The following is a 20269-nucleotide window of genomic DNA, read 5'->3' as shown; positions in this document are numbered from 1 at the left end:
GTTTTTTATGACAAAAAGGCAAATAATAAAGAGATAATGTTTTATGGTATTTAGAAAAAAGGTCATAATCGTGATTCCATTATAGTAAAATTTGTAGTATGCATTGTTAAATTACTCTATTTCACATTTTTACTAAATTTATCAATTAAAAATGAGTAAATATTTCTGGTAATATTTTTAGTATTCATTCAGGAGGTTGTTCATTAATGTTTATAATAATAAGCTGTGATTTATTTAACTCCTAAAATGACATAAATCAGTATCATAGGATAAAAATATATTTTTGTTTACTTAAAGTATTTTTGACAAAAAACAAAAAAATAATATTTTTGTATTGCTTCCAAATGTATCAACATTTAAAACTCCAATATATCAACATGCAGCACACTGGTGCAGTAAACCCTGAACATTCTGCCATGGGGATGACTTCAATAAGCGGATTATAGGAAATATGATACGGGTATTAAAACTAGTGGTTATAATCGGAGGGTCAACACGCACATGAAATAGCTACAATGGGCTGATTTGAATAACTTCATTGTGTAAACTCATTCAGTACTTTAAAGTTTAACCGATTTACAATTTGCAGTATTAGTTTACGGGTTTATTGTATCTCTCTTAGGAAAGAAATACTTTTGTGTATGTCAAGTAGAAAATATTTCTAATCCTGACACACTTGGTCAATATGAGACAGATGCCAATTTTAGCCACCGACGTCTGGGGCTGACGCCAAAGTCCACCATTCTATACAATTACACACGTCATACACCATTAGATCTTAATTTGTCCTGTACGGACACAATTGGATCTTCTGCAGTGTTCTCTACTCACACTGCTAAAGTCTCTTAAGTCCAACCACAGATCTGATCTAATAATAATCTAAACTACGACATGTTTTATTAATTTTGGTTAGTAATTAAACTGGAAAACGTGTATTTACTAAGCATTGAGAACTGTACCCAGTGATAATAGTTATCTAGATTTAATATTGACAGTTGGATATAATAATTGATTTTCACAAACATGAATTTACTACAAATGTCCGTTTTAAGTGGACTAAAATAATTAAAGATCATAATTTAAGATTTGAACCAATATTGCCCTAAATAAGTATCAAAGGACGACTATATAGGTTAGGTATACTCAAAGTCCCCTATCGAACCAAGTATTAAGAAAGCAATAACATACTGTGATCACTATTGTTACTGTAAAAATGTTTTTTTATTTCTTGTAGGCACTGGTATAAAGGTTGGTTGCATAAACAAACGTAGGATTCAAATATTCACCCAAGTTATAAGGCACAGTTTGTTTGTTCTGAGGTTGATATGGTCTGTAGTACATATTTTCAAAATTGTACAATAACAATGTCTCGAAAACGCTTTAAGTACACCATTAATTCAATTCAATTAATTAAGTACACTCTCTTTAAATTTATTAATGAAACATGTCTTCTTATTCCATTAACCAGTAAAGTTGCAAAGGTGTCTTTATACTGACAAATTAGTATCTTTGTACTTTAAGAGGAGCTGGACAATAAAATCAAGAAAAAACTCTGTTTTCCGATTAAAGTTTTTTTACAAATTGTTAATTTAGTTTTAATTGAAGAATAATTTAATTTAAATAGGACAAAAACTTAAAAGGTTATTACTCATTTTGTGAAAGTAAGCAAATAAATTTTAGGAACTGCGTGCATACATATGCTGTCAAAACCATCCTTATTCTATTGAGACATTAAATGAGAGGAATGTCATGAATACAAAATTTTGATCAAATTAGGCATTAATCCTGTTAACCGGTTTTTGAAAGGATTAAAATGAAGTGACCTCTAAAACAGTAAAAATCTTTCAAGAAACTGAAAAGGAATGCAAATAGAAAAGTCATTAGCTAAAATGAAGCAAGAAAACATGTATGCAGTATCAGCAGAAACCCCAGAAAAAACCTTATTGTAGAGCTGGGATACATTAAAGTTAGATACATACGCTATAGCAGTTATTGTTTTAGTTTTATCATCCTTTTTCTGAAAGTTGTAGTGTTTGACGCATAATATACTCTATCTAGGACTATATGAAATATCAAGTATTTTTTGGCTATCTCATTTGAGGCTGATTGTTTTTTCTAAATAACACCCTTAAAATTTTCAATTTTGTTGTATTAACTATTGCAATAAAATCAAAATCGCTTAAAATATTATTAAAGTATTATTATTAATATTATTAGGATTTTTAAATCCCTTACACTGTGCTTGAATATGTATATTTCAAAATAAAAAATGGTAAAAGTTGATTTATTTCTCTAGAAATTGAGTAAAGTTACCTAAAAGTTGATTTATAGAATGCTCCGACTCCCCTTGACATAACCACTTCTTATTATAATAATGTCTTGTTGCATGTAGGAAAGAAATGTTTTAATTTGGGGCTTACGTTTACATTCGTTAAATAAAATAAATAATGGAGACAATATATATGTGTCCTTACCCAACAATAATTTGGTGCTATTAATACAGAGCTAGAGGCATTATAAAGGCAGAACTAAGCACAAGAGATGATATGAGATCACAGAGTAACAGATATTGATCACTGTTTGTGGGGACGTTACAAGTGCAAACGCACGACCACTAGATGCCATTATCCATTAGCTGTTGACAAATTGGTGATACGTCACTGCCATTTGGTCTGTCACCATTCGTTAATAACGGCACAGCGTGCTCTGCCAATATATCGTCATGACCATGACCCCGCCTTGGGTAAGGTATGCATACTGAGCCTAATTCTTGATTACAAGCTTAAGTTTTGCAAAGGTTATAGTATGATTTATACCTAAAAGAAAAGGTTTAATTCAATACTAATCATTAATAAGGATGGTCATTAAGGTAGGGTGATAATTTCATCATGGCTTTATTTTAATTCGTTATATTGTTTTGAGGGGATACTACAAGATTTTGGCTTTAAAACAGAGCAAACTATTAACTATTAGCTTTAAAATATTCGAAGTTGGCTAGTTTGCTTAGAGTTTCCAACAGCATTTAAACAACCGAAGTGCTAAAGATTACTTTTACTTCGCTAAGTGTAGCGTTTTTATCATATTTTAGCTAGAAAAGTCAAGAAAACCAATAATTATAGATTGTACTTTAAACTTGAAAAAAGATCCTTTTAATCTTCAGATGCCTGTATCTGGCAATGGTATTACTCAGGCAAGGACTTCAAGCTCGAGTTGGCATCGAAGATGGCGGTTGGGCCCTTTAACTTGTGTTTTGAGTAGATAACCCTGCCTACTTTGAAAAAAAAGGAATACGTGAAGATTGTATGCTCAAATCCTCTTTGTGCCTGTGGAGAGCCATCTTCAATCAACAGTTTGGGTTAAACATCTGTTGACTGAGGATGGTTATCTGCAGCGAGGCAAAAATATTTTAAATAAGTTAGTTGAGTAAGAAATGTTTTAGCATGGTGTGAACCTGAAGACTCTGATATTAGTCACTATAAAATGGAGATTGCGGAGCATGAGCGTCATATGGCTGTATGGAACACAGTAATGGCTTTATCCTATGCTGGTTGGACGGTGACACGAAATAAGTTCTACACATAACATAGCAATGGTGAGTATGGTGTGAGTTTTTAGATGATGTATGGAGCGGAAGGTGAAATAAAGCTAAACTCTGCAATCGCACGAGCTAAACTGCCTTATCGACACTCAGATGATGAACGGAATTTTAGCGTTTAGTTGATTGTACACCACAAAAAAATCAGATACTGAATATACAACAATTTAAATTTTTCAGTACAGTTGATCCTGCTCACAATTTGAAGGAAGACTCCTGGTATTTAAATGTTCCAGGCATATAATTGATATGAATAAAATAAGAATAGCTCCAATTGTCTACAAGCAGTACTGTCTTGTCATATAGTGTTCTGAATTATCATCAGGTACATTATTTTTATACAATTGTGATTATTTGTTGGCATCATTAATTAACATTGTGCTGTGATTAATTAAGTTACATGTTATTTAATTGCTATAAATGCTATCCATATATAGAGTATTCAATTTAGCATTTTAGTACCTAAGTATATTTGTTAATTTATGTATATGTTAAGTTTATTTATTTAAAACGTTTAAAGTGTATTTTTAAGTATTCCAAAAATAAGACAACGAAAAATGTAATAAACACTGCTGATACAGGACATAAACAGCATAAAATGTAATTACCAATACAAAAGCATATTTTCAGACAATCCAGAACTAGAATATCTATCTACGTATTACAAATTATGTTTACTTTATTTGATCGACAGAAACATATCTATGGCAGAGGACAACGCACACTGTATATGAAGTAAACAAAGGAGATACACATTGTATGTCAACACGAACCTGAGATGGTGATTCAATATAGAAAAATAAATGGAAAGTGTATTGAATCAGTTAGTTGATTCATAAACCTATGGAGTGAACAATTTTTTTAAAATCAGTTGATTAAGAAACAATGTTATAATTTTGTTTAGACTGAACTAAACATTATCGGTTTTTAATTTAACACTATACAGATTATTTTGTTCTTTTAGTTAATATTATTAATATAGGTAACTACTAGCAATTTCAGCTCCTAATGAAAATCAGAGACATGTCATTTTTCTTTTGAATGATATTTAAAACTCTCTTGAGATAAGTAACAGTAACTGAAAGGTAAATGTAAGTCAGTAACCTCCTCATCCATTAAAATTAAAATTTGGGGCTCTGAAATTTGAGAGTGAAACAGCTTAAGTATAAGTAACTTAAAAATAACTCGAACTCCACTCCACGGTGAAAAATGAAATTAATTTCGAGTATCAAAATGAACAAACTGGTAACTGCTGCCATAAATAGTAAAATTAACATAATAATACTGTTATAACTGTATACAGCTTATTAAGATTGTATTTTATTCATGCAGGTATCAAAATTTGGAATATGTATTTTTATAGTCAGTAATATTTTGAAATAAAAATATTGCTACGTGTTATTCTCATATCTAATCATACATGCCATGTGTTGTCCAAATCTGTCCAATCGATTTTGTGTATCGAAATTCCAAACGTCCAGACATTCAAACACCATTCTCCAAAAACTTCCGTGTTTCTGATATTCATAGGGTAGATACACATTGATATGTAGGGTAAAAACATATTCAAGCACTTAAAAACATAAAGCAATTCTAAATTTTCAAAATTCCGAAATTGAAACGAAAAATAAATAATTTTAAAGCAATGTTTCCTACTGTAGAAATAAACCAACTAATATCGCGATATATGTATTTTTATAATGTTGAAGGACGAATGTAAACCCACGGAAACTCGACTATTGTATCTAACTTAGAAGCAGAAAATCCGGATATTCTAAATAATATGAGAGAATGAATCAGCAGTAGATGAGTCACTTGATACCGTGTTGATATAACAAGTTGGGAAATTCGTCACATCTATTGATAGCCAGTAATGACGTAACCAAGCGGTAGGCGAGTATCTGACAAATTGATCTATTAATGCGTAATTGGATATTCTAAACTAAATCCAGTTGTTTAAAACATCGGGCATCAGTTTAGTACTTCTAGCTCACACTTATAGCACATCTAGTTTACACTTCTAGCATTTCCAGCTCAAATTTATATGAAATTTAGAAGGGTAAATTAACGGTTATTTTAGGACAGTCATGGCTAGGAAGGATTGAAGTGAAGAGTGAAAAATAAATTTTCATATCTTTGGAAATTTCAACAAAACAGGCGTTGGAAGTTTGGAAAGGCAGTTGGTACATAAAGCAACTAAACATCTTACTTAGAAGAGTTATTTCGATAAATTTGTTGGCTAGCCTAATTAATTAAAAGTTTTCAACGTAATGTAATTCTGTATGATATAATTGTACACTCTCAGAAGTAAATCATATGGACGATTTTTACTGCTATCGTTTATTTGAAAATGTTCAAAACCAAGTGGTTGACAAATAAAACAAGCTACAAAAGTAATTGAAAGCTTAATTTATAATTAGAAATACACGATAAATGATTAAGGTTTTAAGTAGTAGCCATGATTTTTATTAACATTTTCGTACACCACTATTATTAAAGGCTAAGGTGACTTAATAATATACGAGTAATTAGGTTTTTAAGGGGTTACATTTTTATTTTTGTATTATTGTAATTGATCATTTTAAGAGAAAGCTTTTCAAAATAATTTGAAAATCTATAGATCTCACCTAGAATCGAACCAGCGACATATTGTGTGCAGAGCAGCAATCTTACCACTAGTCTAGGGTAAAGGTATTCAACTAATCTGGCATCTATAAACACGTATTACGATCTGAAATGTATAATAGACACCACAAGATATATCATATACTATTTACGTGCAGACGGATGAGCTGAGTTGCAGTGGATTTGATTTGGTAATTTAGTTCATCTTTTAAGCAATTTTCTCCCCGAATACAAACTATTGTTACAGACATGGGAATGAAGTACTTGGGACAACGTAATCCATTGACGTTTTAACATTGAAAATTTTGTAATGAACACGGATTAGGCTTATATCTAAAACGATAGCAATAATTATAAAATGCGTTCATATTAATACATTTACGATTATAACAGTCCCCAATATTAGCTTCTAATAAATTGATTGGATGCTAGGGAACTGTTAATTGTTGAAATAACATAAGATCAATAAAATGTATTAGCAGTAAAGATTACTTACATCAAGATCTTGCCAACCCCGCTTTCCCCAGCCACTAGACGACAGATCTTTCCAAGCTCGTTTGCCCCAACCTGATGAGGAAAGATCCTTCCAGGATCTCTTGCCCCATCCTGAATTACCCAGGTCTTGCCATCCCCTTTTCCCCCATCCACCGGACTGAAGATCTTGCCACCCCCTCTTTCCCCATCCTCCGTTCTGGAGATCTTGCCACCCTCTCTTTCCCCAACCACCGTTTTGCAGATCCTGCCATCCCCTCTTCCCCCAGCCCGCATTCATGTCTCTCCACGCCCTTTTCTCTTCTTCATCCTCATCGAACGTCGGTGTTTGCGCCTGAAACAAATAAAGAATATGAGTTGAATAACATAACATAATGTAACATAACATAATGAGTTAATTTATATAACATATATTACAAGAAACACAAAGTATAATTTACTAGAAAAAATAGTCAATAGTTTTAGAATAGATAGTGGTTGAGTTTAATACTTCAAACAATTTTCTATTTGTAGTATTGATAGCCTTTTTTCATTTTAGACAAATTTTAAAAACTGTTATAAAAAATAATTAATGAAAGTATTTACTTAAAAGAAAAAAAATTAACTAATCATTACACTTTAGGGGGTAAAATATATTCGAAATACTATGTGAAATAAGTTCTCAGAACAATAAAACTTCGTTTATTTGAACAACCATGGGTTTCCTTTGAAAATATCTAAAAAAAATTAGTCAGGATCTCGTTTAAAATCTGAATATCTAAAACTCACCATGAAATAAATTAATGGTGGTAATAATAGAATACCAATAAGTACAAATCAGCAAAACTGTAAGAGACAATTAATGGAACGAATATGCACTCATAAATAATCTTTCTAAACATCCGCTTAGGTTATTTTTATAAACATTTCTATACGATATCAAACAAACAATAGAATTGCATACATTTAAATATTTATCACTCACAATTATGCATAAAGTAGAAACCTGAACTCTCTGTCTTATAAAATTTTACCATACACGGCAGTTATTTTTTGTCCTAAATCTTGACCTTTTAGCTTTGTTGGAAGTAAACGAGTATCAAAAATAAGTTCTCGCACCAGTATATTTTTCCCTCTTATGAGTATTGTTTAGTAACTTTTACAGAACGCCACCCCTAAAAATCGTATATGTGAAATACTTTAAATTAAACTGTAACTGTTTTACTTTACTACCGTATCTCCTATTTCTGTAATGCGAATACCATCATTATAGGGTAGGAGTACATAAGATCACATGTTGCTGAAGTTTCATGCAACAGTGCATATATAGCCCATTACATCATAGTTATCCATAAGACCAATATAAAAATACTTGCTAAGGGTCAGATAAATCCCAAGGACAAAATCGGACTCAGTGTTGCTCATATAGAAATAAAGCATTTTACACAATTTCAAGCCTATAAACCAGTTCATTTTAGAGGTATCCTGCTGACAGACAGACAGACAGACAGACAGAAATGAAGTTGTTCAGCCTGTAATGGGCTTGTAATTTTCTTGACAGCATTAGTAGTAACTGTCTTATCCGCACACCATAACATATTTTTACAATTTTAATATAAGGGTAGTATATTATTTAGCATATTATTACCATATTAAATACTGAAACATCATTTGAAATTTTCATCATTGCTCATATAATTTTCTCGAAATTACCATACTTTATAAAAAACCCAAGACCTTGCACTATTAGTACGTACAAAAAATTAGTCAATAAATGGTTAGTAAATGCTGGGCGAGATGGATTTCGTCAGTATTTTTCCTCAATCTACACCTAGATATGCTTTTTTATGTATTAAATTTCTGTTATATTTTTGTATTACAATCAATGTTAGTCTGAGTGTTTGGTGAGTCTGTACAATCGTTTTGACTGCAGGCCAACGAGGACATGTGGTGCGAGCAAGTGTGCGGGTGCGTGATTGGTGTGTGTGTGTGTGTGTGTGTGTGTGTGTGTGTGTGTGTGTGTGTGTGTGTGTGTGTGTGTGTGTGTGTTTTAGTGTGTGTGCGTGGGTGTGCAGGTGTGGTCCAAATCTCTCTCTACTTATATCGGCTAATTTTTAATTAAGTCTTTCTGATTGCTCTTTTTTATGTAAGTCACAAGTTTTTATAAATTACATTTTTAAGTCTTCAAATTGTATTTTCTAAATAAGTATATTCCTTTCAAATTTTAGATTATTTATTAACTGGATTTACTCATGTATTCCATGGTCTGGCCTTGTATGGTTTATTTTAGAGGTTAAATCTTCATTTTTCATTTGTTAATGAAAATGTTTTTATTGATGACAGTTCATTTCCTTATTTTAATTTAGGTTTTTTTTTGTGTTATTGGTAGTGCAGACTGAGGAACTCGTTTCCCCACACACAGGCTGATGCCCATGTGGGGATAATTTCCTATAATATTTTTGTTATGTATTATATTTGACTCTGTACATAAATTTTGGAAATAAATAAATAAATCAATCAATCAATCAATCAATGTTTTAAACATATGGAGGAATATAATTTTTAAGATGTATTTAGTTGTCATGAAACAAAATATATCATATTCTATTCTGTATTAATGCAGCCTACAAGTTCCATTTCGACAAACCCTAGACAGAACTTGCAATACCCTTCTTTTCTGGCAGCTATAACAATTTTACCAAGTTCATAATAGCATTTGTAATATATTAACTTAGGCAAAGAGCCTACGTCACCAAAGTAATGAAGGCTTTTGTTAAATAATTCTCCGGCAACTACAACTTCTTGCAGTACTCATGATACGGTAGACAAAGGCAACTTAACTAACTGTATGTCTTGTCAACTAGACGGCGTTTGTAATACCCGCTTTGTCTGGAAACAATAAAATTTTGACAAAAACCCTTATTTAAGTTTTTTCTAGGACCATTGAAATTTCAATATTGATAAATAAAATAAAATAAAAATCAAAGTTTAGCGTTGAATTTACAATGAGTGCGCTTACGAGATAAGCTGAAACATTATATAAAATAACAATATCATCACACAACGCAAATTGATGAATTGGTATTCATAATAGTTACTTATAACAATTAAACATATTTAAAATACAGTTGAATACATTTGAGAGTGCGATGACAATGACAATATCGCATCTAATAACGAACAATCAACAATCCAAATTGATGAATTTGGATTCTTATTATTACTGGTAATAGTTACTTACAACAAGTACATATACTTAAAATACAGTTGAATACATTTGAGAGTGCAATGACAATGACAGTATCACTTCTAATAACAAACAATCAACAATCCAAATTTATGAATTTGGATTCATATTAGGAATGGGTAACGGCTACTTACAACAATTACACAGATTTAAAATACAGTTGAATACATTTGAGAGTGCAACTACAATGACAGTATCGCTTCCAATAACAAACAATCAACAATAGCTCCAACCGATTCCCACATTTAGCCCATGGGACAGAGGCCACTTGAAAGTCGATTTCAGCAACAATGCGTGTAAAGTTATCCGCCATTGTTGAGCTAGATGTCGTTTTTAGAAGCTTTTCCGAATGTTTGCTCCATGTAATTTGGTAGCAGAATGTTTCATCGATGTAATTTAATGAGGTACACATACAATGCTTAGTCAGACTTGACATTCGTGATTTGATTGTATCATAATTACTCCAATAATGGTTTAGTGGACAGTTTCACATATTTAGATGTGATGATACGTTAACATAAGTACATACTGTAAGTAAAAATTACTAGACGAAAGCATTGGTTCAATGTACTTGTTGTGTGATAAATTAGTTATTCTTGGGACACCCTGTATACAGCAATATAGTTACCATGAAGTTAGTTAGATTGAAGTACTGAAGTTGACATTAATCTGAACCTTATGCTTATTATTAATCTGTATCCTACACTAAAATAGTATTTATATTTTATAGTATTTTGTTTTTATAGAAATTTCAAGACCAGAATTTAAAAAATAGTATTTCCTCCAATATTAGGATAATTTTTTACATCATTGTAAATACATTGTTTCAATTTATCAATTAGTACAGAAAATTGAGATAAATTAATAAGATTATTACTTGGTTTTTGTTTACATATATTTTTATACGCAGTTTGTAATGTTTGTTTAAAAAAATCTTATTTTTTTAAGAGACAACGGCAGAGGTATTTAGTAACGTGATCTTGACCACGAAAATAACGGTTAACAAAGTTAATTGGTCGCGTAGCTGGCAGGGGAGCGGGAGGTATTGAATGTCTATAAGGCTTCGGGCAATTCTACTTCTACGTCTTTCAACCATTGTGGAAACATAACAAAGAAATAAAATTATAAAGATTCGTTTGAATAGAAATAAGTTGTAAAAGTTTCCATTATTTCAAAATTTAACTATTTGCTGAAAGAAAACAATGATGGAGTGATTAATTGTGTATAATTTGATTTATATACGTCTTTGAATAAACTAGCTGTACCCACTCCTTTTCGCTTGCATTTCCTTGTAGTATCGAAGAGAAATAGTAGGAAACCCATTTTTAATGGATAGATCTGCCATTATGGATGGTCCTTAGAATAAACATTAACCCATGAGTTTAGTTTTTCTGTACTAGAGGAGATGCTCGTTTCTATTTACGCTAAAAAATATCGAAACACTTTTGATGCTAGTCTTTGATAGTCTCCAAAAATTCCTTTTCCTCTCGATATCTCAATTTCCAAATTATTTTCCGTCTCAAGATAAGGAAAAATATTTCTATCAATACATTTCTCTCTTTCTTTAGTAGGGGTTTTTTCCATTACGATTACCCCTTACACACCTTTACACATCAGCATCTTCCTCTCCTATCTACTCGTATGTTAGTTTACTGAAATAGTAGTAGCGAAATGTCTTTAGGCTATGCTAGCGAAATGTTCTGATAGTGTGAAACTCAAAATAACAATTTTTAGTTTAACATATTAAACAATACTTTTGGTACATGTTGTGTACCAAGTTACAGTACATTTTGTGGTTCCTGTGAAACCATTGAATACTGCACTACCAAGGTACTCGATAAAACAGTTCATCAGATATGAAGAAGGCCACAAAGAGTTCGTTAGGTCAAAGTTTTAACAATAAAAGATATCAGCTAGAGAGAAGTTTGACTTGAAGTTTACACAAAGGGCGTAATTTTACAATCGGTAGATACTTTTGAAGAAGAAGTCAAGTTTTCAAAACTGATCTTTTTGTAGTTCTTTTTGGGTAGAATGCTTAAACTGCGACTTAAGTGTAACATTTGAATGATCAATATTGTTACACTCAGCCGAGCAGAATAACCAGTTAGGAAATTGAACGTCAAAGGTCAATTATTTACTCTGTGATAAGTTGAAGTTTAATCGTTAATCTTTGATAACATTTGAATAATACATCGTGACCGTATCCGATAAAGAATCCTAAAGCATAATGGCTTTCTTTAAACTTATCTTTTAAAGCAAATCATGAAATTATTAGATACGATAAGATCACTGTTATATATTAAAAGCTATATTCTAAAAGATCATCTACCGATAGATTAGATAATCTGCAATACTCTTACTACTTACTATTGTATTTCCTATTCACGTATTATGATGGTATACTGCGCAATTACTTTTATAACGTTTTATCAATGATGTTCAAAGCAGACAGCAGTAATGGGATTGCGTGCTTTTACTCCTCAAATATGATGGTATGCTGCGCAATTAATTTTATCTTTCTTATTAGTGCTACTCAGAGTGGTTATAGACGTTCTATTTTTTATTTCTATCATACTGCGCAATTAGAAATAAAAATATTTTATCAGTGCTGTTCAAAGTGGTTATGGCCATTCTTCTTTTTTACTCATCATATACATGTTTCCCTTATATTTATGTATCGCATTAAAGTTATTAAGTTTCCATTTAAAAATACTAGCAAACGGTATGGAACTTATTGTTCAATACTCATTCTGCCACACTTAACAAAAAATAAAACATAATTTCTTAATTGTAATGCCAGATCAAAAATATATAAAGTGTTAAAATGCCAGTAACATTGAAATTACATAATATTGAAATAACATTTTTAGATTTTGAATTCAAATAGAAATTTTGATTCTCCAGGAAATCATGATATAAAAGATTCAGGATTTCATGACAAACGCCAAACTTATTTGAAGTGTCTTAAAATTGTTAATGACGAATGCTGCAATATTATTACGATTAATGTTAGGCTAGTTGCACACACACCGATTTTGGACAACCGATTTTTACCAGCCGTCCAAATTCCAATAGTGAACTGGCGCCGATCAGCTGTCGGCGTGTGTGCCAGGTTCCGTTCCCTCATTCAGTTCACTATTGGAATTTGGACGGCCGGTAAAAAATCGGTCGTCCAAAATCGGTGTGAGTGCAACTAGCCTTATACGTGTTATAAAGGAGTGATAAACAGTTGGAGAATCTTCTTACCGATAAATGTTCGGCAACGTTCTGTATTGAAGAAGGTGGCGGAGACTCGTCACCCTTGGTTCCAATAACGGCCGCCAGTAGCGCTAACAGCAGCACCCACAAGCATCTCTCATGCTGCATCCTCTCTGCAACAATATGGGCCAGTTATTCACACGAATAATCAAACATAATGTTTACATTGCATTTGGTGACTTAAAATTATATTTTACATCATACCAGTACGTAGACCATGGCATACAATGCATCTTATTTGAGTAAAAGTAGGAAAGGTATAAAATAATAAAAACGACTAAATGATTAGTTACTTACATTGAAATTAAAATTTTTAATTTACAAGTACGATAAATCCAGAATCTTATAGCCAAACTCGCAGTTGGACCAGATATAAATTTCTCCATTTGAAATCGAACTCCAAAATTAGAGTAGGCCTAGTATTAGGACAGAACGCATACCATACCGACCGTTAAGGAGTCGTCATACTATCAGTGTTGTACAAACTATACTTCTAAACTTATAATGCATATCCAGTTTGGTTTTAACCATACGTAAAAATCTACCTTCCTTTTGACTAAGGTGGAAGGGATATTTTTATTGTTCGATTTTTACAAATCCAATAATGCTGTGTTTAGCCTTAACCAGTATACAACTATTAATAATCAGCGAATAGTACAAAGTAAACAATTTTTATTCGAAAGTTTATTTGAACTATTTCAATTTTAAATCTTTTTTTTTTGATGCCCATGTGTTCTTATAATATGACTAAATTGGCCGAATGCCCTACTACGTGGTAGCAAAACGATCCTCGCGACCCTCATCTTACCTAGCGAGCAATTCAGAGTTAATTGTACACCAAAGACTCCGATTGAGGTGCCATCCAAATATTAAAGGATGTAAATTCTTTCCTAGCATTTACTGTATTTCTTAGTCTATGAAATTAAATTCCTTCTCAGCATACTAATCTGTTCACATATTGGATAAGGACCTTCTCAAAGGATTCACTGGAACAGGAGACATTATCGACGAAACATCCCCTAGTAACATTGAAGGCTGTAATTTTCATTTAATAGATCACAATCTATGTACTCTGTCCTTCTTTTTTTCACTAGACTGGATCCCAATTAACCAAAACAACACAACAGCTGACGCCCACAGTAAACTATTTTTTGGAAAACCTGAGGTAAATAGTGGTAATAAATAGATAAATGCTCATTAGGACTTATTTTGTATCATTCCTCCATGCCATGTTTTGAGGAAGCTTAGAGGATAGTTCTGTTTTAATAAAAGACCTAATTGGTTTAACGTAACGAAATCTAACACACTACACGTACCAACTTTTTTTAAAGTCTATCGTATGTCTATTAATATATTGTTTACAATAAATTACATTTTACTTTCCAATGTTTAATTAATTTAAAGAGCTATTTATTAATTGTTATTGTGTAGCACAAGTTACATGGTCGCTTTATCTGTTGCTGTAAAATGATACGTTATTATAAACATCTCCGTCTTCAATCAATTACAAATAAACCATTTCCTATTTCAGTTAAATAATTATTATAATTTTAAATTTAAATCGCCACAGTAAAACATTAACAGCCTACTAATCTTTAAGTATAATGTATTTTTATAAGGCCAAAATATTTTAATTCTTTAGAGCTAATTTGAAGTATTAAAAGTGGATATGTTAATTATTGTATAATGTAAATGTAAAAAAACTTTATTAAAGAGGCAGAGTTAAGAAGCTATCAAACCCTCAGAAGCATTTAACCTCATACCAGGGCCGTACCCTTGATTATGGATCCTCAGAAGGATCCATAATCAAGGGCCGTACTCAGCTTTGGCAGGCCCCGGAAAAGATATTTGGCCGAGCCCCGTCATGTCCCGCCTTCCTTCAAATGGTCGCGAGGCCCGGCCCGGGTCCCGGTAACATTTTCCGGAAAAAAAACCGGTCTGAGTACGGGCTTGACGTCATACCAATATAGAAAACTAACAATTATTGAATAAAAACAAAGTAAAACTATTAAAATGTCGAAATTTATAATATAATATAAACAAAATTACTTCATGAACTTCATCTACTTGTAATTTATTAATATTATAAGTGATATTTATTTCCTTTTAAGCTGGTAAACGCATTTGTACAACATATAAGTAGGCCTATTTGTTATGTTAAATCTTGTTTCGAGTTTGTTCAGTTCTTGATATCATTCAACAATTATAAATTAACGCTATATGATTATGGAAGAAACAGGATTTTTCCGGACATTTAACACTAGTTAAATAACACATCGTTAAGAAAATCAATAACACTACGTTTCGAGATCTGCAATCTGATCTCTTCTTCATTTATAATTATTATTATCATAATAAGTTTTTTATTCTGATCTGTGAATGAATTAATACTGTAAAATGAAATATTGTCATTATTATTTGTAATTGTATTGTATTTTATCAGTAGTCAGGCCAAAATACAATAAACATGTTTCAAGTTAATATTCTGAATTAATCATATTATAAGTTAGTTTCATCTATAAGTAAGTATCATTATTATAGACGATATTTATTTTCTTTTATTCTTTTAAACGTATTACCGTACAAAGTATTAATATTTTAAAAGATATTCCCTTTATACAAATTTATTTAGCTTCTTAATATCATTCAATAATAACTATACATAACATGTCTTACAGAACAAACTGAATCATAGAATATAAATATAATTACGAGCTAGTTGGCCATGCTTTCATCCATCTTAGCTTTATGTTTATGTTTAAAAACATACATTAAAAATTGTATTACTTTTCTATTCTTTCTGAATTATAGACAATTTAACTACAACATCACCATGTAATTAAATAAAAGTAATTATGTAACAATGATAATAGCTGCAAATACTTGTAATTATGTAGTGTGAGTAGGAACTGGCAATGATAAGGGACCCCGTAACCGGTCCGGTATAAGGCTGGCCGGGGGCGAGAGAGGAGGCACGGTTGCCGTTGAAGGATGCGGTGCTCGGCGCGACAGTACATGGACGGACACGTACTAAGTATTAGTGGAACTAAGTTTACTCCGCTGCTGCATTACAACTCGTGTTGAATGGGAGACGGGTGTCTTGAGTCCACGTACTCCTGCCATAACCGCTACGATCGCGGGGAAATAAAAAACGCATGTCATTATACCCCCCCCCCCTTAACTACCTATACAAATACCATGATACTGACAACATAAACCTCTATAAATAGTATTCTCCTAAAATAGATTGACTATCCAAACTTTAGAAAGTTCAAGGGAAGGATATGGCATAAACTATTGTTTCATGAAAATAGGTGTTTGGCTTTATTTATAATATTTGTAATGTTCCCCCGGTAGAAAAATTTAATATATGGACATCTCGTTAAATGGCGCTAATTTCATTTCAATGTTTTCCCAATATTTTTCATATATGGTCTTGGAATGAATAGAAGAATAAAACAAATTTTAAGGCAAATTACTTGTTAATGAAAATAAGTGGAAAGCCGTAAAGTTGACAGTTTCAGAAAAATATGGTTGTGTGACGTATATTGGTGTTCTCTAACAGGAGAAGAGTTGAGGTGTATTCCACAGTTAGTGTTGTTGTTTGGAGATATACAGTCGGAAAATTCTTCAAATTGCTTACCAGAGTAGTATATCTATCTTGTTATAAATAGCTACAGTAATAAGTCTATAAACACGCAACTGTGTTTGACCTGTAAAAATTAAGTTTATTCAAATTATCATTATATTGAATTTTACCGCGGTTTAAAATCCCAGCGCCGTGAAATAGTAATGAAGTTTGCTACGTAACTTTGTATCGCTGTCATTATATGAACATCAATTGATTATTATCAGCTCCAATTCTTCCGCTGCTCGAGTTGGGAAGCCCGCCACGAGGCAACACGCACTGTTGATGCTTTATTGATAAACTCGGTCTACGAAGTGATGCCGGAAGGTCAGGAACACTGGGCCTGTTTGTCGCACTTTGTCCAAGACATCCTCCGCACAAAGAAGGATGGTCTGAATCGTCACGTGGTCTAGACCATAGTTCTTCTAAGACCAGATCGGCGCGAGCCCTGAGGGCTTAGGTTAAAATCACTCCTGACCTGAAGTAATGCAACACACGGTTTCCAGGTTAGGATTCTGAAGTTACTAAAGGGTTTTATTGTGTAATTCACGTCTTTTGTGAGAGTCCTAAATTACAGGCTGGACACCTGTTTGCATAAATACATTTTCTGTCTTTCCCTCAAACAATAAAAATACAAATTAAAAGTAAAAAATTAATAAGAAATAAATAAAAATAGATATATCATCGCGCTGCTTAATTTTACTTACTGTCATTTTAATACTGATGCTAATATAATTAACCTAACATAAACTATTGGTTATTTTACCTAAACGGTGAGCCATGACAGCGGTAAAGTGGATCACGTCTAGAATATATAAATCCAATCCCCAAATAGGCAATCCGAATCTAACTACTAAGCGGAATTTTACATGCAGTAATGGATGAAATACATACACATTTGTGATTTTGTGTATCAGTGTGGCGGAAAGTGTTTGTCCGTTTTCAATCTGGTAATGGCAATGATTGATGAGCTGTCCGTGTCAGGCTGTATTACACGACAATCGCCACCTAGGTAGCGGCGTAGGCTCCCAATGACTAATGCTTGAAAAGTATAAATAAGTAGATAAAAAACTGGTTTTGAGGAATTTGTGGAGGAAAGTTAAAATATAAAAGTTAACGTTTACGCCAAGACCATATAACTAAAATAAAGTTTAATCTAACGAAAATAATTGATAGGTTTTCCAGGAAATCACATTTAAAACCGATTGCACATTTTGTATTATCAATATTTTTTGCTTTAGTCTTGTGGGTAACCATGTTGAAAACGAAAATACCTAAGAGTAAAAGGACAGCCTAGCCGTTTAATAACGCGTGGCATCGTACATGCGAGTATAATGAGCTTACTTTGTTGGAATGGTCGGTTAGATACTCTTTACGGTTTGTTGACTCCTTCAATACTCTGTTGTCTCGGTATTTGTGTTTACACAAAAATTCGATGTCTATATCGTATTGGAGTGAATGTCTAGCTTAAATATCCACAAGATATCTCGAGGTACATTTCATCTGTAAAGCTTTAAATTTTACACGAAATTTCATTTCTACATTATCAAGAATGATTTCTATGATAGTGCACGTCTATCCGTGGAATTTGGCTTAGTGTAAATTAAACCTATCACTCAGTAGGCTGATACAATTTCCGTTTTGCCTGCTGCAAAGACGTAAACATTTATTTTATCTATGATGGTTTGTCTATATATCTATTTGCATGACACCTATAGAATCTATATACCTAGAATTGCATTGACATGAATTGAAATTGTGCTTGCAACGCAACATGTGATCTGGCACAATATAACCTTGTAAATAATGATCATTCGTTGAATATTTTTTTGATTAAACCAAACCAAATCGATATCAGAATATCTGTATATAACAATAGTCCAACTAACTTTGATTTTCTACACAAGATAAAATTAAATTACACATGCTTATACTTTGAGTGCAATAATATATATTTGATATCATTGTAAAAGTCAATGTAAGAACTCGTTTTGAAACTACAGGTTGTTTGATGAGTCAATACCCAATTTTTTGTCAGCAAAAGAATTAGTAAAAAATTTACAGGCGTTTTGAAAATAAATGGATAGACAGAAGGGGACCTTATGTAGGGCCAGCCCTCATCTCACTCCATGCGATTGTTTTGTGGGGTTGGGCCAAAGAAGTGACAGATACCAAACCACAGTGGCAGATGTGCGACGTCGGTTGGAGAAATGTGTCGCTAACACTGGAGCACATGTTAAACTGCAGTTGAATAATTTATAGGGAATAAACCTTATTAATTAAGTTTCCTTTTTATCCAATCACAAGTTTTACTAAAAAAAAAAATAATAGTTGACTTCAAATATAAGATAGGTATAGATTTATAAACCACTCTGCAGTATACAACGACTAAGTACACGGAGTTAAAACCCTGCGGCTGCACACTGAGTGCGACCGGCTAACCTCAATCCTCCCTCTGCTGCAGTCAATGTATTAATCTTGTTATTTTGCTGCTTAAAATGTCAGAAAATGTCCTGTTTTAACTTTACATTAACATTACATTACGTTTTCTTATTGCTGTTGACACCTGTTTACAGTGCATGGCAAGCGTCATTTATATAATTACCTTTGTTCAAATTCAACCTATTTCATATATACATTGTTTCTTCACTCATTCTTCATTTGCACCTGCTGTGAATGTCATCAAACTGAGCTTTTATAAGTGTAGATTAGCTCATCAGCGACTTTTCGTGTACTCGACCACCGAAGAAATCCTTTTGACACTAATTTACGTTTTCATTTAGCATTAAACTAATTAAAATCTTCTCATGATTACTCCTACCGCCCAAACTGTGAAACTAGAGCTTCAGATCCTGCAAATCTATTTTGATGGACTGTGTAGTTGTCCCTGCTCCTAGTCTTACATTGATTGATACGCCTGCCGTAAATGAAAAGGCTCTTTGATTTACAGACTCCTAATACGAGTATATAAGAGTTTCTTTTGCAGGAATGTTTCAGATTGCCACCCAAATTTGGTCTTTTATGGAAGTAAACTTCAAAGTTTACCTCGTAGGTAAATTGAAGAAGACCCAGTCAAAATGCATACAATGCTTAAACGTATTGGGTTTATTTATCTTTTCCTGTATCATGTTATAGTTTTATGATTGGTTGAAATATCGTTGGAAATGTTGAGATCACCTTATCGCTTCGTTTACTTTTGGCTGTATCATACCAACAAGTTGAATTTAAAATGTACCCTACAAAAGTTATAATGCCAAGTAGTTCTTAAACTATGTAATGGTGTGCTAGGCGTCCTTTCTGTGAATTTCACAACCATTCTTTTGACGCGTGGCTGCTTGTAATCACTTATCACTATTGTAAATCACTTATTAGTCATTATCACTGATCGAATCAGCAGTCTCGCTTTCGTGAATCGTACTGCTTGGGCCTAGATTTCCCTACGCCT

At 32.5% G+C, this 20269-nt stretch overlaps 1 protein-coding gene across 3 annotated transcripts in view; it reads right to left on the bottom strand.

The window, feature by feature from the left end:
- LOC124357501 (prothoracicostatic peptides-like) overlaps positions 1-20269 on the bottom strand; it is a 235031-nt gene that overhangs the window by 16603 nt on the left and 198159 nt on the right. For all 3 annotated transcript variants that reach the window (XM_046809355.1, XM_046809357.1, XM_046809356.1), the window contains 2 exons: positions 13185-13309; positions 6717-7046 (listed from right to left, as the gene is read on the bottom strand). In XM_046809355.1, coding sequence (XP_046665311.1) covers positions 6717-7046; positions 13185-13304 — 450 coding nt within the window. In that variant the 5' untranslated portion in view covers positions 13305-13309. The remainder of the gene's footprint in view (positions 1-6716; positions 7047-13184; positions 13310-20269) is intronic.

The sequence above is a fragment of the Homalodisca vitripennis genome, chromosome 3, assembly GCF_021130785.1.
Source record: "Homalodisca vitripennis isolate AUS2020 chromosome 3, UT_GWSS_2.1, whole genome shotgun sequence".
NCBI lineage: Eukaryota > Metazoa > Arthropoda > Insecta > Hemiptera > Cicadellidae > Homalodisca > Homalodisca vitripennis.
Note: the sequence above shows the minus strand (reverse complement) of the source record. Positions and strands in the feature narration are given on the sequence as shown.